The sequence below is a fragment of the Rousettus aegyptiacus genome, unplaced genomic scaffold, assembly GCF_014176215.1.
Source record: "Rousettus aegyptiacus isolate mRouAeg1 unplaced genomic scaffold, mRouAeg1.p scaffold_m13_p_2, whole genome shotgun sequence".
NCBI lineage: Eukaryota > Metazoa > Chordata > Mammalia > Chiroptera > Pteropodidae > Rousettus > Rousettus aegyptiacus.
The window spans coordinates 127648189-127673759 of NW_023416295.1; the positions used below are offsets into that span (position 1 = coordinate 127648189).

The following is a 25571-nucleotide window of genomic DNA, read 5'->3' on the forward strand; positions in this document are numbered from 1 at the left end:
CCAAGAATTTGCTTTTTCTCAAGTTCCCAAGTAATGGAGATGCTGCCGGTCTGGGGACCACACTTTGAGAACCACTGATATGACACAAAGTTTAAGAGCTGGGAGAGAAGAAGAGCAAGAAGAGGCCACAAGAAAATGTAAGACTAGTCCTTTACACAATTTTTGGTAGGTAAAATTTCTTTAGCACGATTCTGCCATTTCAACACTTAACTTTTAAGAAGTTCCTATTTCCTTACTTATCTGTTCATTAAGCCTTGCCAAAGTGATAACCAACAGTGATTTACAAATTTTGACTTACAATTTACATATTATATTAGATGCCAGCACCAAAAATAGTGTGAGGAGTTACTTGTTTCTGAGTCTATGGGAAGGGAACTAACTAGAAGTCAAAGAAAAACATAGAAAACTGATTTCTCAGGTAACCCGGTAACTATTACAAGCAATGTAGATCACACAGATATATAACATTTACATACTAAGACAGTGAATTTAAAGTATAAACCAAAAAAATAAAGAAATAAATACTGTTTTTTTCATTCATCCTGTATCATCTTGTATTTGTAGAGCTGGGTGTTGGCTATTATTGGCAAACTCTCATTAGCAACTCTTTTTTAAACATAAATTGATTTTCATTTGCTCTCTAGTGAGAGCACCTCCCCCTGCTACTTTGCCTAAAAATTTGTAACCAGCCCCAACATTTCACCCTACTCTAAAGCAATACTTCCCAATCTAGCCTTATCAATCAGGACATCAACTATGTTCCCCCACAGATCTCTTATTTTCAAATATTTTGCAACTGCATTTATTGAATAAGTTTTCTATGTTTAATTATACACTCAACTACCAAATCAGAAACCATAATTAGATGAGAAAACCAGGCCTTAGTTGACAGGATTCAAACCAGAAACAAAGAAATTTAATATTTAATCTACTGATAGGCTGGGCTTTCCAAAACACTGAAAATCTCTAAAGAATCTCAATGACTACTGAAATTCTTTCAATCCTAAAAGCTGAGGAAACTGATTTTGTAATAAAGATCTTTCACAATCGCTAGAGTACAGATCTGTTTGTTTACTCATTAGTGCAGTGTTTGTTTTTAACTAAGATTATTTATTCCAAAAGATAATCTATAATTTAGGGATAAATGCTAGCATATCTCCAGATAGAACAAGCAAGGATTAGATTCAGTTTAGTGTATTGATCCCAGCCAGTTCTAGAATAACCCTGTGTAAATGCCTTGGTTTCTCATTGTGTTTTTTCCCCCTTTTCAAATATATTCAGCCTGGCTGAAAAAGCAGTCTGAAAGAAAGCTCAGCAGGGATCTCAGATAAAGCAGAAAATTTCTGGGTTGGAAAGATATGAACAAAGCATTTAAGAATAGAAAGAATAAATATGTGGTGCATTTTTATTTTTAAAACTGCACTGAAAGGCAGTTTGGGTTTTTAGTTTTTGTTTTGTTATCGTCGTTGTTGTTTGTTTGAAAGTCGGTGGGCTTGTTTGCTGATGCTAAATGAAACAGCTTTATCAGTTGAGGATCCTGTCACCCTGACAAGGCAAGGCATTACTGCATGCAGTAAAACCTGACTTTGGATTCTAGTTTGGCACCCATTCCCCATCTTCTCAAGACCTTGGCTCTTTCTTCCTCAGAAATTTCAATCTGCAGGTATCTGAATAAAAAGAAATATGGGTCACAGTAAGTGTCAATCATTTCACCAGATTACTGCAATTCAAAGCCTAAAAAACACAAACACATTTTGCTTCAAATCACACTGACCCCATCAATTTGCATGAGCGATGTTGTGAAAAATTCAGAGGTTTAAGATTTCATAAAGATGTTCATAACAATCTGAAACTGATTTGCCAAAACATCAGCTTTTCTAAAACGTTTTGCGCCTAGTTTGCAATGAAGCTTTTATTCTTAGCAATTATCTTTCAAGAAGCAGTTTAACAGCTTGCTCCTCTTTCACAGGAATCATCCTGGGCAAAAGAATAGCTTTTGTAAATTCAAAACAGTGCCTAGGTCAGTGGTTCTCAACCCTGACTGCACATTAGAATCATCTGAGTAGCTTTTTAAAAATTGCTATGCCCAGTTCTTTCTGATTAATTGATCCAGGATGAGAAATTGGCATAGTATGTCTTAAAAGCTCCCCAGGTGACTCTAATGTGCAAACAAGATTAAGAACCATTAGCCTACAAAAATGGCTTGGGCCCAGGTTCCATCAACACATTTCTTTTTAGGATCCTAATATGAACCAAAAGCTAAGAAGCACACTCTCTTCAGGCCAAGAGCTGATAATTAAAAAAAAAAAAAAAAGATAAGTTATGTTTACGATTTATTCATGTAAAAATAAAATGTCTTCCTCCTATGATCCTTCTCACTAAACCCACATTCAGTTCTTACTGTCAGGATAGATTCTCCTAAGTCACATCTAGGCTCTATAAACCATGGAAACATTCCAAAAATCCCAATATTTCAAAAGCCAGGCTGATTTCCCAGACTGCCTCCTCTACCTTGGACAGTACAAAAAATTTTGTCATGTCACATTTTCACTTCTTGGTTTTGAAAAATAGCATCACCAGATCTACCTAGAATGTCAACACTTCCCTTTTTTTTTCTAATCTTCAAAGGCCACAAGTCCCTTCTCTCCATAAAGCCTTCCCAGGTCACTTTGGGCCTCGCTGATTTCTTCCTAATATGAATTTAGTCTCGACCACTTTGGCATCTGTTATACTGCCATTTAACCTTTCATCCATTTTGGGGCCTATCTAACCATCTTAGGGACAGGAACTACTGCTTAAACGTTTGTTTTGTTTTGTTCTGTGTATCAGTTTCCAGTACAAAGGCTCTCGATAATACAAGTTTGGGTTTTCACTATCAAGTTATAACTTTCGGGCCCTCTTTACCTCACCAACTCTCTTCTTAAAGCTCTCTCCTTAACTCTAAAACTCACTTTTAATCCAACTATAGTATCCGTCCTACCAAGCATTCTCAGTACTATTATTGACTTTTGAATTTTGAGATTCCACAACACGTGCTAAACGAAAACAACTAGATTCCCGTTCTTGGTAACTGGGTTGATTTTTTGTTTTGTTGTTTTTTTTTTTACTGTTCTACCTGCTTATCACCTTTACAATTTTCTTCTTCCACTCCCTCAAAATTTCAACCACTTTCGCTGACAACTTTCATAAAGCGTCTTCCCAACTTGCCCCGGACTTCTAACCCGTCACATTCCTTTCTCCGGGGTCCATTTCTAAGTACCCGTTCTCTTTTCTAAGATGGCCGCCACAAAGCGCAAAGAAGGCAATGTGTGTTCCACCTACGCAAGGCCATTATCATTCTGGGGCCACAGGAGGATGCGCTAAAAGAGGACGGGCCTGAGGTGGGGTGTGGCCTAAAAAATAGGAAGGGCCGGAGGAGGGTCACTGCTTAGCCCCCTGCGCAAACAAGAATTGAGATCTCCGTCACAGGAAGTGGGCGCCCCACCCGGGGCCCCACCCCTAACGTCAGGGGCCGGAAGTGAGCGTTGCTCTGGCGCGGATGTGGGGCGGACGCGACTGTGGAGAGAGCGTGTCTTGACCGAGGTAGGAAAGGCGTCCGGCCCTGGCTTGGGGCCAGCAAACAACTCGCCTTTGTGTGGTAGGATCCCTTCACCATCTAATTTCTTCCGTTTTCTGCCCGTAGCCTTTCGCCTGGTGGGTTCTCAACGTAGCTGTTTTGGTTACCGGCAGTTTTGCCACTGCTTCGTCCCTTCGAGGGCCTCCCTAGCTCCCCTTCGAGATAACCACCTTCCTGCCTTCTCCTATTTGGTCTCATTGCTTAAATCTACTCTGAATGTTTTGTTTAAAGGAAGAAAAACTTACTGAGTCCTCAGTTCGGTTAAGAGTTTAACCAGTTGCTTCTGGCTACATCAGGCCCTAATCTAGACTGTAATTTCCCGTTTCACCACGTGTAGTACTAGGGAAAAGGTAAAAATCACCTGTTAACAGTTTGATGTGGAAGATACTTAAATAGACAAGGCTGAATGATGAGGCTATCGATTTCATTACCCTTTCTTTACTGTAATTAGTCCTTTCTCCCCCAGAGGATACAGTGGCGTCTTACAAGTTGCTGAAATTAGTGTTGATCACTTCTTTAAATGCCTTAAAATCAAGGAACATAATACTTAGTTCTTCCTTCTAAATTTCTTTTACTTTTATTGACTAAGTATAAAGTAACGATGTAAAAACATGTCAAAAGGAAGATCAGAATTTCCTACTCCAGACATGAAAAATATTTTTTACAACAGTTTTACTAATGACTGTAATTAACAAATGGGCTCTGCAGCAAATTACTAAACTAGAGTTCCAGATGATAACTTGTATTTCCTATCATAGATTCCAAGGCTGCTTATGTCATAGAATGGGGGGAAGGGGTGTGGAATTGTACGAGAGGCCAAAGAAGAGGTTGCTCTAGAGACAATAACTGTAAATCAAGCCAAACTTTTCAGAAGTTTCTAATGGAGATGACTATATATAAATTTAGATTTTTCCTATAATAATAATTTTATTTAATCACAGTGCTCAATGGTGGGGATCTCAGGTAGAAGAGGAGTCAGACTACAAAACCATTTCTTGTCTTATCCACATATCTGTTAACAGACTTGTTCTCTTATGATTGTGTTATCCATAAAATGAGCAGTCTTTACATTTAAAAGTTTTCCCTCAGTGTATAGAGGGAATGAGTATTAACCAGAGAGATTAAATAACAGTCTATCCATTTTAGCATAGGAGATTGGAGGTCAGAGGGGAGGTGAGGCATCACTGGAAAAAGTGTGGCACTTCCTAATCATATTTAAGAAAAGTTGTAGAAATAGTAAACTAGACTCTCTGGGCATATTGGATAAATTAAGTGTATATAATTTCTGACATAGGCTTCCAGCATTCCCAGGTCCCAGGGGGGAGCAAGATTGGCTGCCTGTCCATACTATATTTCTAAGAGCTTTAAAATTGTACCCTTTTTCTATGTTTATTTTGAAGTTTAAGTAACAGTATTCTTTTGGTCTTAACTTGCCTTCTCTAATATTAAAATAGCATCAAACCGTAATATATCGTCAAGAGTGACCTGCCATTGTAATGGCATTTTAAGTAGGCTGACATCTTATCACCTCAATACAGTTTAAATTAGTCATATTTGTTTTTTCTTAACTATTTGTGAGCCCTAGAATTTATTCTAAGAGTGTGAATTAGGCAATGATGTTGAAATGTTTCAAAGTAGTAAGGAATGCTTTAAAGAAGAAAATATTTGGAGGACAGGGTACTAAGGGTTTCTTATATTGAACTTAAGTAGTTTCAATTCCAATTTGACTTTACCTCTTAGGGCCACCTTTTGATACATTTCATTTCTAATTCCCTGAATCACTCCTTTTTTTTCCTCCCCCCAGCACTTGGATTCAGCTCCTTCATTTCCAACATGGAAGAAACTTACAGTACGTACTCCTTACTGCTTTTAGAAAATAAGTTAAATTACTTATATATATAGTTTTATGTCTGACAAGACTTTAATGTGTGGAAAAGAGTCACATTTCTCCTAAACTGCTGAGGAGAAAAGGTCTGTGTGGTAGTAATATAGAGAAGTTCCCAAATTTGAAATAAGACCTTTGAAATTTAAAAAGTTAAAGAGACATGAGAAGTCATCAGGCTTTGAAAAGGCTGTAGTTGAGACACCTGCGTTAAAATATATTTTTTATTAAATGAAGCATTTTAATTCCTCAGGACTGCAGTTTCTCCTGTTATAGTAAGCTGTTTTGAGGGATAATATAGTACTGTTGGTGTACATTGAGTTTTTAGGATTAAAAAAATCCTAAGGAGGATGTTTTTCAAGTGATCCAGGAACCTTAGATGGCCCAAGAAGTCAAAAAGGAGCCAGCACTAACATTATACAAGTGTAGAACCAAAAGAAACCTGAAAAATTCTTTTACTTAATACTCAAATTTTACAACTGAGAAAACAGAACCTAGATTAATTGATATGCCCAATGTTCCATAGTTAGGGACAGAGTGAGAACCAGAGTTTTACATGTCGTTTATATGCAGTGCCCTACTTGATACTACAAGACACTATGATTTCTAGGCCTTGACCTAAATTTGAGGAACATCTGAGCCAGTGAGTGGACGAAACTTGTCAACAGGGCCTACTTTGTTTCCTACTTTGCTGCCTTGTTCAGAATCTCTTTATAATTAATAAGTTCCGACTAAAGGGTATTTTAGTTCCATTCTACCTTCAAAGAAGGGTCTGACAGAATCTTTATCACCAACATATAAAAACTACAAAGGTTCTCAAACTTTAGCATGCAGCAGAATCACGTGAGGGGCTTATTAAAACACATATTGGCGGACCCCACCTTGAAAATTTTTGATTCAGAAGGTCTGGGACCCAATAATTTGCATTTCTAACATGTTTTCAGGTAATGCTGATGGTCCTTCAGCTTCCTTAGAACTTTCCCCATCCCTTTAATTTGTTATTAAAATATTTTAATTAAAATTTGAAATTTCCGTGCTCATTTTGGCAGCACATGTACTAAAATTAGAATGATACAGAGAAGATTAGCATGGCCCCTGCGCAAGGATGACATGCAAATTCGTGAAGCTTTTCATATTTTTAAATATATGGTACCTGAAGGAAACTAGACTCTGGGTGGTAATCACACAATAGAATATGTAGATGTCAAATTATAAGGTACAGCTGAAAATTATATAATTGTATTAACCAATGTTACCCCAATAAACTTTAAAAAAATAATAAAATAATAAAATTTGAAGTTCCCATGTAAGATAGATTTCATTTATTTCATTCATTCATTCCTAGAAGCTTACTACTGTCTATTAAATTAGAAAGCAACTCCTCCCCTCTGTCATTCTTAGTTACTTTCTTCAGGCATAATTTTTTTCTTAGAAAAATGTCACCTGGAAGTATGTTAGAAATGCACAATCTCAGGCCCCATCCCACACCTACTGAATCAGAATCTGCATTTTAACACAATCCCCAAGTGATTTAACACCTGGGAATTATGTTAAAGTTTGAGAAACAGTGCTTTAGAATATACTTGACCTTTTTTCCACTTGACTTAAAACTCTAAGCTGAAAATTCCTAAAGATCTCCAACTTCTGTCTTTGGGTTGTACCTCTTAGTTGATGGAACTTTTATCTAGTTCCTTATTTGCATGAAGTTTCCTCCATTTCTCACCATGGGTTCTAGACCCTACACAGGTGTAAGGGACATCTGAGTCTATGCATTAGGAGGAAGTTTGTCCACAGGGCCTACTTTGTTTTCCAAATTAAGTTATATTCCCAGAAAGCCAAACATTTTTTGCCAAGCAGTTTTATTATTAATTATAACCTTAAATGCAGAGATACTTCAGTGTAGCACTCTTAGGCATCTGCCAAAGACAGGTACTCATATAATACACAAAGAAGTATATACTAGATTGTTAGTTATGGCATTGTATATAACAGTAATAAACTAGAAACAACCTAAATGTCCATCAGTAAGGTAAGTGATTAAGAATCTATGGTACATCTATTTGCAGCAATGAAATATTTCTTATATGTACTGACATAGAAGGTGCTCTAGGATATATTAAAAAAAATATATCCTATTGCATGGTACAGTGGGGAGGCACCTTGAGGACATTATGCTAAGTAAAATAAGTCACAAAAAGACATACTGTGTGATTTCACTCTATGACATATCTAAACTAGTCAAACTAAAAAACAAAGTAGTGGTTGCCATGGTTGGGTGGAAAAGGGAAATGAGTTGTTCATTGGGTATAGAGTTTCATTTTTTCAAGATGAAAAAGTTCTGGAGATTGGCTGCGCAACATTGTGAATATTCTTAACATTACTGAACTATATACTTAAAAATGGTTAAGATGGTAAATTTTATGTTGTATATATTTTATCACCATTTACATTCTTTTAATTAAAAGTTTAATAAAATTTTAAATCTAAAAAAACAGGTTAGAGCTGACCTAAGTTACCAGAGACCAAAAGTAAAGCATTATGGTAGGAAGCTATCATTATCAACTCTAGTGTGTGCCACTGTATGGGCAGTAGTACAATGTGTATGAATCATAAGGTACGTCCACTCTGTCAGCTGCTGACATGGTCTAACATTTGCTAGTGATGGAATGGATTAAATGAAAGGAAACAAATAAGAATTTCATCTGTAAGCTCTCCATGGTTGTCCTGAAGCTTCAGAAATATGAAAAGATTGCTAGTCAGGATGAGCCTGGTTGGAATAATAAACATGCCTGTCCTCTAAGACTTTTCCTCCCTATTCATTTCTTCCTTCAAGTCACCTTTCTGGCTCATTTGCATTGCGATCATGGTTTGCAATTTATTCCATGTTTACCACTCTTCCAGTGCAACTGTCTATTTCAATTCCCCACTGGCTTCTGATTTTCATAGCAGTCTCCTGGTTTATAAGTTTCTTATCAAGTGTGAATTGTTTATCTTATTTCACTTTTATCATTGCCTTCAGTGGGGCAAAAGCATTTTATTAGGTTGCCTCTTGTCCCCATAATGTGCTTAACCATTTAATTTCCTTTCCTTAACCAGGCTTGTTAAAATTTGGAGTTCATCCTGGGCATCTTGTAATGCCTAAGAGTAGTTTTACACGTTCAGAGAAACTTCTCTGAGAGACATGTTCAAAGAAATTTTCATAGTTCCAAACTATGGAAATGATCCCTGAAAGTATAGTCTTGTAAGGGTAGTTTTAAATAGTATGATATAGGTTAGGGGCTTTCTTTCACACAGCAGCTTTATATATCCATAGTGGTTCTGTTTTTGCAGAATATTTTATTTTTTTAATCTGGCCAATTTGATTATCACCAGATTAAAGAATTCTCATCTGTGTCAAAACATAAAAAGTAAAACTACCTATCTGATAAAAATATTGATTTCATTTCAGAGGTAAATAAAGTAACCAAAATCAGGAACTACTTACAGTAGTAAGTTAAAGCAAACATGAAAAAGAAATTATCAACTAATATTTCTCAAGCTTCCATACAACATGTAACTGATACAGAGCAGTGCTTACCAACCTTTTTCATGTCATGGCCTACTAGTAAATTAGGGATGCTGGAAATGGGATTAACTACTCTCAGCTTGCCCTAGGACTAGTCGAGGATAGGGACACACATGCAGTGGACCCCTGCATTAATATTTTGGCCCACCATCCATTTCAGCCTTCAACATACTTGTTGGGAAGCTCTGGTTGGGTTAGCTAGAATAGGAATGACCCTAAATTAGCAGTTTTAGGAAGGGAAAAGAGTATATCATTTTATTTAACTTTTTGTTTTACAGTAAGGATAACCGACAATGAAAATCAACAGTGTTTAAGTACAACCAAATATGGACTTAGACCTTATCCCATGATTGCTAGTTTTGCTGGACTTATTAAGATTTGGTGATAATACAATTTTACCTTCTCGGGTTACATTTTCATTTTCAAATGTTTAGTCACCCTTTTTTTTTAAATTCCAAGTTGTCAGACTGTCTTGTTCTATTCTTACAGATTCTGTTGGAAAATATAGTGTGCCTGGAACGCTATAGTTTTGCAAGGACCTATTAAGTTTTATACTAATCCTGTTTCTCTCTCTCTTTCAGTCGATTCCCTGGACCCTGAAAAGCTATTACAATGCCCCTATGATAAAAATCACCAGATCAGGGCCTGCAGATTTCCTTATCATCTTATCAAGTGCAGAAAGGTAGGGTATTATTTTCACAATTTGCTCCATAATGCCCTCCCGAGTTCTCTTAAACAATTTTTGTAGATATCAAATGATTTTAACATAAATGTTTTAATTGAATGCCAGAATTGTTTTGAGTATGTACCTTTGACTGTACCAACATTTGTAGAAAGGAGTTTGCTTATTTTGAGGATAAAGTTTTTTTGTTCTGATTTTTTTCCATCCCAGCTAGTGACAAAGCACCCTTTATAAACAACTTCTCTGAGTCTTCTTACCCTTTATAAAACAGGAAATCGAAATTTTTGCTAGCAGTGAGAAATCTGTCTTCCCTTGTGAACTTGATGTGTTCATTGTCCTGATAAGAATTAAGTGCTATAATGCATTGATTTCTGATTTTGTTTGTTTGTTTAGAAATTTTAGAAAAGTCAAACACCCAGAGTTTAGCCCCAAAAAAGACTGTTTCTAAAAATAACTTTCACCAGAGTTCAACAGTAAGCATCTTTGGGGGCAGAAATAACATCAGAATTTTTTTCTCTGGTCAGTCTTGTGTAGACTTACCTTATATAAACTGCATTCACGTTGGTATATTAACTGAGGCACTTGGAAAAGGTTGTTAGAATGCACATGTCAAATACAGAAGCCAAACTTCTACCAGGATCTATGCTTGGGAAACAATTTTGGTATTTAATCCAAACTGTGTACAATTTGTTTATGCATTAACATCCTTTAAAGGGCCATTTCTCCCGCAATCCTGGAGACATGATTATAATGCCATTTTTTAAATTATTTCTCCAGGGTTTTTGCAAATCTTTTTAGCAAAAATTTCTTACGGTCAAACCTACACAATATGAATCAGAAGATACCACCATAACTTCCTCCCCTAGGCTCTCAAATATGTCAAAGATAAAGGTTGGGAGAGGGAGCCAAGCAGAATTAAAGACATTGTCGTATCTCCCCTTTTCTAGTGCTCTTAATCTTTGCTCACATATTTTTTGCATTGGAATGTCTGTTTCCCTTATGAAAATCGTGGAAATAATGCCCTCACAATTTTCTCCATCCTCTATTTTTTTCCAGCCTTCTCCCCATTTCACATTATTTTTACTTCTTTGAGTATCATTGGTGATATATCTTTTGCTTCCCCTATTAAATTTCTTAATTACTGGTATTTTACCATAAGATTTGGGTGGTTTTGAACACTTTGTTTTGTTTTAAAATAAGGAACTTTGTCAGCAGAGTACACTATCATTTAGACTTTTCCTTAGAGAAATAGCTGAAATAAAGGTCAAAATGTTCAGAGCCTCATTTCAGGCATCATTAACTTAAATAAGTGTTCCTGTGTTAATCTGAAAAATCACTGGTTAGCCTCTTCTGCAGCTTCCTTCCAACAGCTATTTTCTAGCCCTATTATATTACAATAACAGGGGCACTACTGCAGTGCAGACTAAGAGTATGTTTTAGTGTTACTGTTCATTCTGAATATCAGCTTTCCAGAGATATATCCAGAGAGCTCTACCATTACAGGCTATGCCACCTGAATCTTGTGACCCTAAAGAGCAAAGGGGGAAAATGATTCAAACACCCAATCCTAAATTTGCTGTTTGCCTCAATTTAAGCAGCTTTAACCCCAATATCTGTGTTGTCAGTCTCTAATCATAACAAAGAGGCTTATGTTTTGATGATTTTTAGATACTACATGGTCTTTATGAGTGATAAATAATCCCCTCTTAATTTTCTACTGTGAATTTACCTGTCATAGTGAAGGCACAGGTTTATTGAGAGATTTTAGGGGAGCCATTTATATAGAGTGAAGCTGAGCCACTACCCTTGGACTTTTAAGAGATCCAGAGAATTGATAGACCCCTTAACTTTTGTTCAACAGAATCATCCTGATGTCGCAAACAAATTGGCTACTTGTCCTTTCAATGCTCGCCACCAGGTTCCTCGGGCCGAAATCAGTCATCATATCTCAAGTTGTGATGACAAAAGTTGTATAGAGCAAGACGTTGGTAAGACTAAATAGCTGAAATGTTTCAGAGCTAGAGTTAACCACTTTAAATTTATATTATGTTACATTGTCACTTTGAGTTTTGGCTTTCATCATTTATGAAGTATAATACTTTTCAGCAGCAAACAGTAGTCAGGTTGTGTTTGTCAGACTGCTTTCTCTTCTGAACCGCCTTATTTTATTAATCATATAAATATAAAATTTATTTTGTTACCATAAACTTGGTGAGCATCTTCGTTTCTGCTTTTCTTTCTTGTCCTCTGTCAACAAGAGGATAAAACTACTCTGCTTATCTTTTATACCTTCCGTTTTTCAGAAACAAAGACCCATTAGGCTACTCTGCAACCCCCTTAGCCATTAATCCCTTTAAACATAATAAGTTGGCAATGTCCTGTTCTAATGGTAGAATCTCTGTTGTCTTGCAGTCAACCAAACTAGGAACCTTGGACAAGAGACTCTGGCTGAGAGCACATGGCAGTGCCCTCCTTGCGATGAAGACTGGGATAAAGGTGAAATGCCTCTACATCTTTTTCTTTACAATGTCTAAATCTCAAGTCATTTGCTTTAGACAGAAGGAAGATTTTCCTTTTTTATGAACATACCATGTTGTTCAGAATGCTTTATTATTTTTATTGGGCCCCAAAATGAGCACATTTGTATCGCTGTGCAGACATGTGGAACAGCCTATCCCTCTTGATTGGAAAAAGCACTTCTTTACATCTGTTTCTTTCCATAAATTGTGTTGTGCCATCTGTGTTTGGCTGTTACTAGGCACGTTTATTATTATTTATGTCACTCGTGTTTATATCTTTCAATTAAATTCCTGCTACTGTGTCACTTAGGCAGGGTAGTTGATCAATTTTTACTTGCTTCTCTAAACATAGGTGTATTATTTCCTATCTTACAAATTCAACTAGTATGAACTGGTGTTTTGTACCACAAACTATGTTTCACTTCCTTTGGCAGATTTGTGGGAACAGACCAGCACTCCATTTGTCTGGGGCACTGCCAACTACTGTGGCAAAAACAGGTAAATGAAATATCTTATTCTCAGCACCACCTCCCAAAATCAGAGTGCTTTGTTACCAAAAAAAGCCACCGAAGCATGAATTGACTCTTTTCTTAATGATGTTACTTGTGGTAACTTAGTCTAGATACTGTTTGAGCGGATTTTTTTTCTTATTTCTTCCTTGATTTATAAAAAGGTCCCATGCTTTGTGTTAATCACTGTGTAAACACAAAAATACTGGCTTATAGTCTAGCAATGGAAGCAGTGGTGCTGGACATTCTTTAGATATTCTTAGGTCTTTGTTGTTGTTGTTGTTTTGCTAGGTTCATATTTTAATGCTTTGAACAAATTCTGCAGCTGTATACCACATGGATCATTTTCACTCTCAGTAACTAGTGTCTAAGGAAAAAGTAATCTGAAAAGTTTTTGATTTGAGATTGGGAAATCCAGAATGCCAATGTGTAGAGAAGAAAATGTATCTCTTCTTCCCATTGGTTTCATATCTGATTTTTAAACCTATGAGATTTCTCATTATTATTTGATCTTCAAACCTTGGAAGATCAAGTTTCAAACCCAAATGATAATATTTCTGGATTATAAAATGAAGGAATGAGATGCTAGACTTCATTTTTTTCCCCAAATAGAATGCGTATCAATTTTTATTTCTTAATTTCTGAGGTCAGTAATTGTAAATTTATCATATTTTATGCGTACACTAAGATAGAAAAACTTAAAGATGAATTCCATTGATACAATTTTAATTTTGCCTTAGCTTTATGAGATTTGTTGCCTTGGGTTTGATTTTCTTGGTATTTTATCTCTTATGTTTATTGAGTAAGTTGATGAGCCTGTCATAAACTGAACAGTAGATGGCATTGCCGTTTATCTCAATTTCTAGAAAATGAAAATGCTTAGACCCCTCTTAATGCCTGAAAAGAACAGTGAGCTTTCCAGAGAAGTGATAATCATTCTAATTGCAAGAATGTTTTGATGGAAATGTGTTTACATTTCAGAAGGTAGGGTTTTTTCCCTCCAAAGTAAAAAAAAAAAAAAGGCACACACATACACACATTTTGATTGTTTAGTGTGTGCCTGCCTGGAGAATACAGATATGCTGGCATAGTCAAATTCATCTTTCTTTTTGCAGCCCTGCAAGCAACATAGTTATGGAACATAAGAGTAACCTGGCTTCAGGCATGCGCGTTCCCAAGTCTCTGCCTTATGTTCTGCCATGGAAAAACAGTAAGTGAGATGAGGCAAAATGCTTTTATTCTTTTCTTTGTGCTAATACATACAGTTAGTCTTGATTATCCAGAGACATGATTAGTTTGAATACCTTCCACTCCCATAACCCTTAGAGTAGATACTTCCTTAAGTTTTGAACCCTAAGCACCTCACTCACTTTACCCTAGTGCCAGCTCTGGTGGGTAACAGGAAATTATAAACAGGAAAGTACAAGATCACAGAAACCAAGAGAACATTTTCAAGATGGGGTGAACTGACATCAAATACCATGAGTAAATTTGGGGACCAATAAAAAGGCTATTGATTGTAGCTAGGAGGAAGTCATCCCTGACTTTCAGGGCATAATGTCAGTAGGGAATTGTGATTAGTAATTAGATTGCAGGGATCTAAACGAAAATGAAGAGAGAAATGAAAGTTATAAGTCATAAGAACCAGCATAAGAAGAATATTTGGATGTCTTTCTTAGATGTCAGAGACCATGCTGAGCAAACAGATACTAAATTTGTATCATACCAGCCTAGTAAAGAAATTCTAACATATGGAACATCCAGGATATTGTCATTTTTATTTAATATAAACTTTCTTTTCCTAATGTTGCCCCAAATTCAGATTCCCTTGGTTTCAGTCTTTGCTACTGTTAGTGTTTATTTTCAGATGGCAAGAGGATTCCCTTTTTAAAATTTCCCTTTGGATACTTGTATTTTCCAAAACATGAGATCACCAAATCATATGCCAAAAGGCTTGATAAGTAAAGGGCTATTTTCTTTTCTCATGCTCTTGAGTGGAATCCAATTACTAATTTTAAATTCTTCTACTTTTATATTGTAATTCAATACACCCCAGAATAAGTCATTTGTGTTTAGTAAGAATAGGGAATGGAGTCAGTTTCAATTGACGTGATGTATTTATTTTGAAATATTTCTACTCTGTAGATGGAAATGCACAGTAACTGAATATCTCATCAAGTAAGTGCTTCAGTTTTATTTCACTATCTCTTCAGATGGTAGCAAGATTTAACTGGACATAAAGCAGTTTAGGTCCAATTTCCTTTCAGATTATGGTACCAAATTAAAGCTTTGTATGTGCCTGTGTTTTTTAAGTATATAACTTCTATTATGGCTTTACATACTAATGAATAGGCATTTACTTGTTAAATTAGAATTCGGTTAACATGCCAAGTTGCTTTCTCAAATGTTAGTACACACTGCCTTTTTTCTTTCTTATTTTTTTTTTTTTATCAAAGTTGCATTCTAGATCTATCACGCCTCTTTAATGGACTGAGATTAATCAGACAGCTGTGCTTCACTGCTCTGCAATTCTTTCGCTGTTCAGTACAGTTTAACACTCATCAAAACATTCGTATTCTTTTTAATGAGCACTTATAAGTTTCGGGTCTCTAAGAGTCTTGTACTGTCGATCTTATCTGAATATTTGATTTAACAGAATTTCACAAAATCTATACGAAGAGACCAAAATCTTTTACTCTTCATAGACAAAGCCTTTCCTTGAGGTTACCTTATGTACTCATGGCAGAGCCAGGTTTGATGCTTCAAATGTCGCCTTGACTTAGGCTGCCCAGCCACCTGCTCCTAGCAAAAAGAATATTATAAAGGCTTGGATGGGATTATATCCCCACTGTCTTGCAGATAGTCAGCCCTCAGTGAATATTTATTGAATGAATGAGTAATTTCAGTTCACTCACTTCCTCTGGATAATGATGGATCTTCTGTGAGTTAAGGTATATTTTGTACAAAAACCGATGTTTCTTCTGGTGAGAAGTAGAAAAAGAGATTGTAAAAGCAAACACCCCTTAGCTGTGAACAACAATATCTATCAGTTGCTTCTAGATTCCAGCCATTTATCCTGGTAGGTTCTGATATCAAATTGTTAAATACATCTGGAAGCCAGAAAATTGCATTTGGCCCCAAGAAGGGAAAGAGACACAATAGCACTGGGGTGTGTCAGGAAAGCACACACAAATCTGGATAAATGGTGAACTTCGAATCCTTCTCTGACACACTATACAAAATACTTGGTGCTCATACAGTAGGAATAGCTCTCTAATAAAAATGGCTTCTCTAAGGTGAAAGACTAGGAAAACTTCTCTATCACTTAAGACACTCCTCTCTTTTGAAACTTAACTCTTTACTATTCAACTCCTTATATGCTGAAAATTTATTTTTCTGTGTAACCCCTGAAGAATCAGGGAAAAAAAATTATCCTAGGTTAGGTAAGAATCCTTAAACAGCCACAGACCTTCTTATCCTCTTAATAAAAATAAAGCATCATTTTTTGAATGCTTATTGTTGCAGAATTCTCTACTTTCTTTCGAAGGATACAAAAGAAATAGGAGACATGCCTTATTCCCTTAAGGAAAGTAAGTGTGGGTGGAAAATTTTTTGAATGCACACATGGTGAAAAGAGTTTGTTCACCTTGCACTCAATATGCTTTGTCCCATTTGTGTTTATCAGTACCTTCACTCTTTACTAGATAAGTGCCTCAAAAGTAGGTAATACTTATTTAATGTTTACCTAAGATACACTGTAACAGCTCAAAAAAAATATTGTTGAATTAATAAGTAGTAGAGTGTATGAGAAGAGAAAAAGATCAATATAAGTTAATTGGAATTAATCCAGAATTGTCTGTAGAAGTCAATTGCCTGTATAGTCAATTCTGATTTTCTCCATACTCATGAAACTGTTGACACAAGGAGTGTACATTGATTTCTGTATAGAATACTTTTAATTCATTTAACAGGTTTCTATGTGCTTAGTGGTACTGAAGAGATAAGGGTCAGAAGGTATTTGATGTTTTGCCATTAACAACAGCAGATTCCTCCTGCAGCCCAAGAGATTTTAATTGGGTTGTGGTTTTGTGGGTCATTGTCATAGTTGGTGCTTTTGTCATTGAAAGAAACTAAAAATTGTTTTTCTCATTTCCTTACAGATGCCTGACCATAGAAGAAGACTCTTGCTTCTTCCTGCTACTAGTGGGTTCTTCGTTTTTCTCCTAATCTAATTATAGAAAGATAAACTGTGACTTTCAAACTGACAAGTACCTTTTTTTCCTCCCCCCTTTTGAGCCCTCACTAATTTGATGCAAGAAAGAACCCTCATACTTAGAAGAACTGTTTCAAATAAACCATTGATATAGATAGCTTGATAATTTGGTGAAGTACCTGCAGCCCCAAGATCAGAAATCACATCCCATTCCACATTAACGAAACATATTTAAAGTAATCTTAAAGAATCCAGCTAAAGCAAGCAAGAAATTTGGGTTAGAAAAAGTAACTGTGTATTTGTGTTCTCTAACACACATGGACCAAATTCTTTTTACCATTAGTAGGAATGAGCCTTTTCTGAATGGTGCATGTATTTATCCAGTCTCCAAGATATTGATAGCTTTTATAGAGCAAAATACCCCATTATTGTTTAGAATCTTTAGGATATCTTGCTTCCTAAATACTTCCAACCTAGGGTAGGTTTCTTCTATTTATTTTATCTCATCCACATCCAGCCAGAAATTATAGTAGCTGTCAAACTATATGTGAATTAATAGGAGTGAAGATTGGCGTGGAGTGGAAGAACCAATATACTTGGAGAAGAGATAGGTTTTCTACCTGCGTGTGAAATTCGATTTGTTTCAAAGTTTAAATGCGGGAGAGCGCTGCTGACTACTGTGAGACATGTGTATAATAAGTTAGATTTTGAAATATCCAGAGCTCTTGCTATCCTAGCATCTTTTTGGCCCTTACAAGGAGACTTCGTAATCTCCCCAGAACAGTTTTTTGTTTGTTTGGATTGTTTTTTGTGTGAATGTTTTCAAGTTTGGTTTGGTTTGGTTTTAAAACTGTCTGGCTTGGGGAGGGATTTAGGATCTGATATAGATAGAAACTTGAGTGAAGCATACTGACAGTTGAAAAAATGATCTCTCGAGCTTTGTGAGTAACAGATAAGGGGGAGTGGGCTTCTGTGGAGCGCCTTTTTCCAAGAATTTTACACAAAACAGGATTCTCCCCTGATGAAGCATAGGTATCTGTTTATTTAGTTCCAATCTCTTAAAACAGGTTCAAGATAAGCCCCAGTACAAAAGTATTTCTGCTTCTTAGCTGTGTGATCTTAAGTGACTGACTAGATCATTTCTTCTGGAGAAAATGGGTAATGTATTGAGAAGGGGGGAAAAACACCCTTTATGCCCCTAATTTTGGTCATTTATGTTTTTGTATCGACAGAACTGCCTAGTTTAGGAAAAACAAGCAGAGGCATGAGTCTCGTTGCAAAGAATTAGCTGATTGAATACAACTCAACAAAGGAATTAAGCAGAAAATAGTTACTTTGTTTTTTTTTTAAATAGAGGGGTGAAATAGGCTAACATCTATCATTTATGAAAAAAATGAAAAACCTTATTGTTATTTTAGGAAGACACCTCTTTGCTCCTGATTACTAGAACTTAATCACAAAACATCTGACCTTTTAAAGTGTGGGTGCCATTCACATAGGAAAATGCCTGCCTGTTCACTCACAAAATAGATAATCTTGTTGTTTCTTTAGTAACCGAATGATTAAAGCAGCCAATTTGTCTGATCCAGGAGCTTTCAGAGACTACTTTGGGATTTTTCTTGGGCCTAGGATTCACTGGTCTGGACTTTGTTTACTAGAGATTTTTAGAGATTCCCAAAAACTGGAACAAAGAAGTGACTGACTCTGCTTCTTATGTCAGAAGTTGGGAGGAGAAGCTTACTCATCTTTGAAACCCTCTTTTTTCAAAGGATACCCTCCTTTTGGAATGTGAACAGTAGAAGGGAAACAGCTGAATATTCTATTTTAATTTCAGCTAAAGTCAAGTGTTATAGTTAAAGGTTAAATGGAGAGGTGTTTCTCGAAAACTTAACCCAGAGAGCCTTTGAGTCCTGCATTGAATCTTATGCAGGGCTTCCAGACTCTACCCCAGGGAGATTTACTCTTTGGAGACTGCCTTTCTCTGTAGGGATTCTAGAAGTGCCATTGTGATTTGCAAATGTTCTCACCAGGAATAAACAAATGAGGGTAATGATGCTTAGCAATCCTGGTAGCTGTACCTGAGCTAAACAAGGAGAATATTTAGATTTGATTTCTAATAATGCTCCACAGTACTCTTTCATTGGTGAGACATAACAGTAGCTGCTTGTGTTAGTGTCTTAGACAAAACATATATACCTGTTTTGGCATTCTTAGAGTCTTTTGGTTGTACTTTTCACAGTTCACATTAAGCTCTAAACTAAAAAGAAACGAAGGAGATAATTATACCTTATTATTACCATTTTTAAAGAAATCTTAAAAATCAAGGTGATTCATATACTGTATTTTAAATCATCAAAGCAGGACTGGCCTTGGGAAGAAGAGATCTTTAAGAAAATATTCATTTTCTTGTGCCAATACAATGTACAGAATAAGGAAAACTACCTAAATTCCATGAGAAAAATACTGTAGTGACTGCTCATTCTTTTGATCACTGTCTTCCTGGTACTGTTAAGCTTCAGAACATCCTACTTTACAGTGATAGCCTTTGAAGGCACATTAACCTGTTACCTCATACCAGCAGTCTTAGCTGACTTTTCTATTCCAGCCACACTAAGGTCTGAAAAATGCAGACCTTTGTATGAACAGGGCATTTGTCCTTTACCTGGCTATTCCACTGCCTGGTCCAACTCACTTAACTCTTATAAACTTGGTAACTGGTGAGATATAAAATCTAAGTTTGTTATTAGCTAGGAAGAATAACATCCTAGGCCAACAGCAACCCTAGAGAACAACCATATGGTCAGCAGATTTGCATTTGTGTTTACCTTATTTAAAGACTGTTTTATATAAAACTAAAATAGTGTAAGAGCCTTTGAGGAAACATGAAGTAGACAAGTTTGGTGGTTTTATTTTATTTTATTTATATAGACACACAAACAGTTGAATCCAGGTTGTATGAAAAACTGTATGAACCCAACCGTGCCTCTTAATTTTGTTACTGAAATAAAGTATGCTTTTCCAGTTCATCTGTTTGGATTCTGCTTCCTCAGGTTTTGGTTTCTGGTTTTCATTGGGACAGTCAGGATATTTAGCTCCTTGTGTTGGTTTTCTCTAGAGTAGAACATAACAGCAGAGGTGCAAATTGAAAGTGATAGAAAGTCTTGATCTTGAGATTGAAAGCTCCATTGAGATATCCTTTTGTTGAATTGGAGATTTCAACAGAAGAGTCAGTGTTTTAGCCTTACAAAACTCTTGAAAAATAAACATTGATATGGTTCTACTAAGTGCGTAACTGATTCCCATGTAGAGTATCTCATATGCTCTTAGAGCTTGAAGGGAGCTTAGTGAGCACATAATCCAAAACTTCATTTACGTATGAAGAAGTAGGCCATGTACGTATATGCAACATGACATTTCTTTAAAAGAGAAGAATAAACACAAAATTCAAGATAGTGGTTATCTCTGGAAGAGAAGCCGAGGGGGTTAGGATCAGGAAAAAATACAGTGTAGTAGTATTCTGTTTAGTAAGTTGGGTGGTGGGTTCCCCAGTGTTTATCTTATTACAGTGCTTTATATATGTATTAAATATACAATTTTAAAACATTTAAGAATAGTGGCTAAAATTGTGCCATGTTTACTGTAGGCAATCCACTGTTCTTACTTAACATTTTACATATTTTAATCCAGAGTGGGGGAAAAACAGGCCCTGAAAGTTTTATCTTTGCTTAAGATACACAGCTTGTTAGTAGTGAGCTGTCACCATAACCTGAGACTTCTGCTTTCTAGTTTACTGCATTTGGCTTCTCTAACCATCCTACTTCCCTAAATGTTGCTTTTGTACTCAACCTCTCAGACTGTGAGTTTTCTTCTGAAGTTGTTTCCATGTCTACCAGCTTGGACTCCATGGTCAGTCACTTTAGTGGCCTAAATTAGCACCTTGGGTTCCATTGACCCCACTTTGTTATAATGTCTCCGCTTCACCAATCCCAAGTCAAGTGAAACCCACTATCTCTTACTCTGTTTCTTCAAGGTTATTGAGCACAATGTTAGAAAATCACATAAATATGTCAACGGACTCTACCGCAGATGTATGATTTCAGGAACTCATTTCTGTTTGGCTTTTTCAGATTACCATTGCACCCTTTTTATTGTTCTCAATTGTATAGTCCCTACTTCCCACCCCTACTTTCAGCCAATGGTTTTGCCTGTTACTCTCTAGAGAAAATACTGGTCATCAAACTTAACTTCCTCTTTTTCCTATTTCTAGACTTAACTCTTACAGCATACATCTTTTCCTTTATCTCAGAGGTATACTTTCTCGCCAAGGCTAACTCATCCTTGTTCCTATACTATATCCCAGTGAATTAGTTATCTGTCAATGCATAAGAAATTTCCCCAAAGCATAGTGAGCTAAAAAATAATAAACGTTTATTACCCTCATAGTTTCTATAAGTAAAGAATTCATGAGTGGCTTAGCTGGATAATCCCGGCTTGGGGCCCTTCATGTGGTTGCAGTCAAGATGTCAGCCAGGGCTGCAGTTTTCCGAAGACTGAGACTGGAGGATTTGCTTCTAAAGTGACTCACATGTTTGACAAGTCAGTGTTGCCTGATGGCAGAAGGCCTCTGTTCCTCCCCATATGGGATTCTCTGATTGTCTTCACAACATGTCAGCTGCCCTCCCTCAGAGTAAGTTAAGAGCAAGGTAGGAGCTGTAAATTCTTTTATGACCTATGAACTTCAGAAGTCACGCTCCATCTTTTCCACAGTATGCTCTTCGTTCCGCCAGTGAGCCTTTTCATTGTGGGAGGGAACTTCACAGGAGCATGAATACCGGGAGTCAAGGATCATGGGGGCCATCTTGAAAGCTGGCTATCACATCCAATTTTTTCTATCCTCCAATATCTTCTATAAGTTATTCTCTCTTTCCTCTTTACCTTAATTTTATTTCTCTAACATTTTCTTTATACGTGTTATATTTCATTGAAAAAATAGGTTTTCTTTAATGTTTCACCTCAAGCTACAAAAATAACAAGGTTATATTCATTCTTTTAAAAGATGCATACCCTGTCCTCTGTATCAATTAGGGTTCAGTTGCAGAAAACAGTCTTTTGGAGCTTGTCTAAGCAGGAAGAGATGTGTTACAGGGCATCACAGAATTGTTGAGAAGGCTAAAGAAACAAACTCCAGACTGAATTTCCAAAAATAACTCCCAAAGACTGCTCAGGGAGCTGCCACTTCTACTATAGTTAGGAAGCTGCCACTGCAGCTGCCAGTTCAAGAAGCACACTACCTCTGCTACTGTCAGCAGCCCCAAATGGATGCCCTGCATCCTGACTTAACCCCTGCTGACTTCAGAATATAAGTGATACACTATTGAATCTGACTGGCAAAACTTATATCTGAACCCTCGTTACAAGGGAATGTGGGAAATGTAGCTTTTAGCTTTCTACCTTCTGCATACTAGAAGATTGTACATGTTCAGTAAACCAATACATAAAACCTTCTACACTCCCTCGAGCTATTGCTCGATTGCTTCTTAGGTGCCAGATTTCTTGAAAGAATTGTCTATACTTGATCTCCAGTTCCTGCTTACTCCTTAATTCATTGCAATCTGCCTCTGTTCTCAGTGTCTCCACTCAACCTCCTAATTTGCCATACCAGTGGTCTATTTTAGTCCTCCTCCCCAGGGCATTCAGAAAGCAGCAGGTTTCTTATGATGCTTGCAGAAGGAGCCTTATTAATGTTATGCACAAAATTACTTAAGACTCCTCTCTTCAAACAGGCCTTGGACTTGGAAGCACTTAGAGCCTTTAGCTTCAGCTACCACCTAGAACCTCATACATGACTTAATTAATGATGTCACTGTTCACTCAATCTTTTCAAAATTCTCTCACTTCAGTTAACAAATCCTGACAATTCAATTAAGTTCTAAAACCAACCATTTATTTGTTTTTTCCACTGCCACTGGCTTATTTCAGACATCTCTGTCTGGACTATTAGAGCAACCTCCCAAGTCTTTTAGCCACTAGGTTTTCCCCATTTTAGTTTATCTTCCACCTGCCTTAGCATAGCATTCAAGATGTTTGGTAATCTGTTCCCAGTTTACCCAATAATAATAGCAAAGGCTTTTTGAGCACTTGGGTATATGCCAAGCACTGTACAAAGTACTTCATATGCATTGTCAATTTAATTACACATAACCCCATGAAGAAGATATTATTAAGTCCCCATTTGGTATATGAGGAAACAGGACCATAGAATATCCAAGGTTTTGACCACAGTTACTAAATTACTATATGGAAGAAATAGAATTGCAGTCAGGTCTGCTACCCCTAAAGGCAATATTCTTAATTCCACTGCATTTCGTAATTGCTTCCATATCATCCCTTCCAGCCCTGTTCATGGTCTAGCCATGGTGAACTTACCATCCTCTGACGCGTCGTGTTCTATAATGACCATACCATAGCATGCCTTGCTTCCTAAAATACAGGAATTCCTACCCCTTCCCAATACTTTTCTGTTTAGCATATTCCATCTTCAAGTTCCAACTCAAATGTTACCTCCTTGGGTAACTTTTCCAAGCTCTCTGGTCTAGGCTCCTGCTGTTCTTGTTCATACTATTTTTAACAGCACTTACTGAGTTGAGTTGTAATTCTCTTCTAAATGCCTGTATTAGGGTTTAAAATGAAACAGAAACCACTCTCAGTATCTCAGTATATTTTAAGCAGAAAGCAAATTTAAGAATTAAGTGCTTACAAAATCATTTGACTAGCTCAAGGAGCAGACTGTAGATTGGCCCTCTAGGAATGACTACTAGAACGCTACCAAACTAACCCACCAAGGGAGCTCCAGCCCCTGGAATATTGAGTGTGAGAACATAGCACCACAGCTACAATCCAGGGATCAGGAAGCTGCCACAAACAATCCCACAACATGTATAGTATCAGACTTTTTGCAGAATTCCTGACTAATGTAAACATTCAAATGCATGGTCAGCAGAGGAAGGAAAAGGGAAACTGGATAATCAGTACCTGGAGCATTGAGAGTTTGCTCATGGGTCCGTTGGGTTTTCGAATGTTTGTTTTTGTAATAAGATTGAAGTCAGTCTCTCTCTCTCTCTCTTTTTTTTTTTTAGAGGAAATCAGTTACTCTCAAAGTTCACAGAAAAAAGTACCATGTGCCAACTTCTCCACCCTCCCCCTAAAAAAGCCAAATATTTGTTACTATAATACTTGAGTACTAAGAGGTCAGGGTTAGGTGAAAACTACTTGAGAAAAGTGTTTATGAAAGCAGTTAAGAGAAGTAACATTGAACTAGGAGTCAGTAGAGTTCAGTCTACAAACAGCCCTGTGACCTTGGAAACATCAGTTAAACTTTCTGTGCCTCATTCTATAAAGGAAAGTTTGAACTAGATGACCTCCAAGATTTAGTCCAACCCTAAAATTGTGTTTTTCTATTCAATTGAAAAAAAAAAAAAAAAACATTTTTAAATAAAGAGAAGGAAGATTATGCAACATTTGTAGTTCTTTGCTTTTGACCATTCTGTGAAATTTTCCTGTCAACCTGAAAATATTCTCTGAGGCCATCAGGTGAGGTGAAAGAAGCAATGGGGAAAGAAAGTAACCTAGAAAGTGAAATGGTTTTCTGCTTTCACATTGAATTAAATGTAGTCTTTTAAAACACACAGAGCAACTTCGGAGTTCCCTAATTTCCTCATTTGGGATTTTAGTTAAGGCAAAGAAATTCTTCAAAGAATCATCACTGATTCTAGGAACTAGAAGGCTCATCATAACCTCAAAAGCAAGTCTTATTATAAAAAGTGCATTAAAAGTGTCCTCTAGGCCAGAGATTAAATAGTTTTCACCAGGTCCCTGCAGCCTCCTTCGGGCTATTTGTGGTGCTTGCTATATTTTTTGGCCTGATTTTTTTTCCCTTCTGAAACTGCTTTTCAGAACACCATTTCCAGACAACCCTTCAGATGTTAGCTGAGGGTCAGTTTGCCAATACTGTTTTTGTTGTTGTTATTTCATTCAAAATAGGAGACAGCCAGCAGTAACTGGTGCTGTCTTCAGAGAACACTGTGGTGTTAAGGAGCTGTGTGCTGCCCTTCATTTCTCCCCTGCTAATACACTTTCTTGGTTTGCTTCAAAGCTTGTTTACCATCTCTAGATTACCCCCTGACTCCCCTTTCTTTACTCCCCCTCCTAGTATTGTGTTTTGAAAAGACAGAGAAAAATAACAGCTTCTTCTCTGCCCTCTCTAGTGAAGACTGCAGAATCACCAGGGCCAATATGTCAAAATTATACAGCCTTCATCAAACCTTTGCACAGAGATGTTTCATGTAGCAAAAGAAGAGGCCACTTAACGTATAATATAGCCGCTTTTCTAAGGGCCTCTAACAAATAGGGAGGCCCCAGGGCTGCCTCTCCTTGGTGTAGAAAAATAAATTAGATCAAAATAAATGAGCAGAGTTTAGTTCTTAGCCAAGGATGATACAAACCCCAATTTTACATCTATTGCTACATGCAGCCAAATTAAATGGATGTTCACATGAAGATTTGTTATAGTTACAGCCCTATCCTCA

The 25571-nt window shown here is 36.8% G+C and overlaps 1 protein-coding gene and 1 non-coding gene across 3 annotated transcripts; both read left to right on the forward strand.

The window, feature by feature from the left end:
• Nucleotides 1–3470: 3470 nt before the first annotated feature.
• GTSF1 (gametocyte specific factor 1) lies at nucleotides 3471–20012 on the forward strand. Of its 2 annotated transcripts, none has more exons than XM_016165516.2 (9): nucleotides 3471–3582; nucleotides 5421–5465; nucleotides 9645–9745; nucleotides 11607–11733; nucleotides 12158–12241; nucleotides 12699–12762; nucleotides 13889–13983; nucleotides 14919–14951; nucleotides 16934–20012. In XM_016165516.2, the coding sequence occupies exons 2-8, from the start codon at nucleotides 5450–5452 to the stop codon at nucleotides 14933–14935; spliced, it is 504 nt and encodes a 167-aa protein (XP_016021002.1). In that variant the 5' UTR covers nucleotides 3471–3582; nucleotides 5421–5449; the 3' UTR covers nucleotides 14936–14951; nucleotides 16934–20012. The 2 variants fall into 2 exon arrangements, with proteins under 2 accessions (XP_016021002.1, XP_016021003.1); XM_016165517.2 differs by having other exon boundaries at nucleotides 3546–3637.
• Nucleotides 6532–6638, forward strand: LOC118614430. The gene has a single exon (XR_004956036.1). It is a non-coding gene; the product is annotated as a U6 spliceosomal RNA (small nuclear RNA).
• Nucleotides 20013–25571: the final 5559 nt, after the last annotated feature.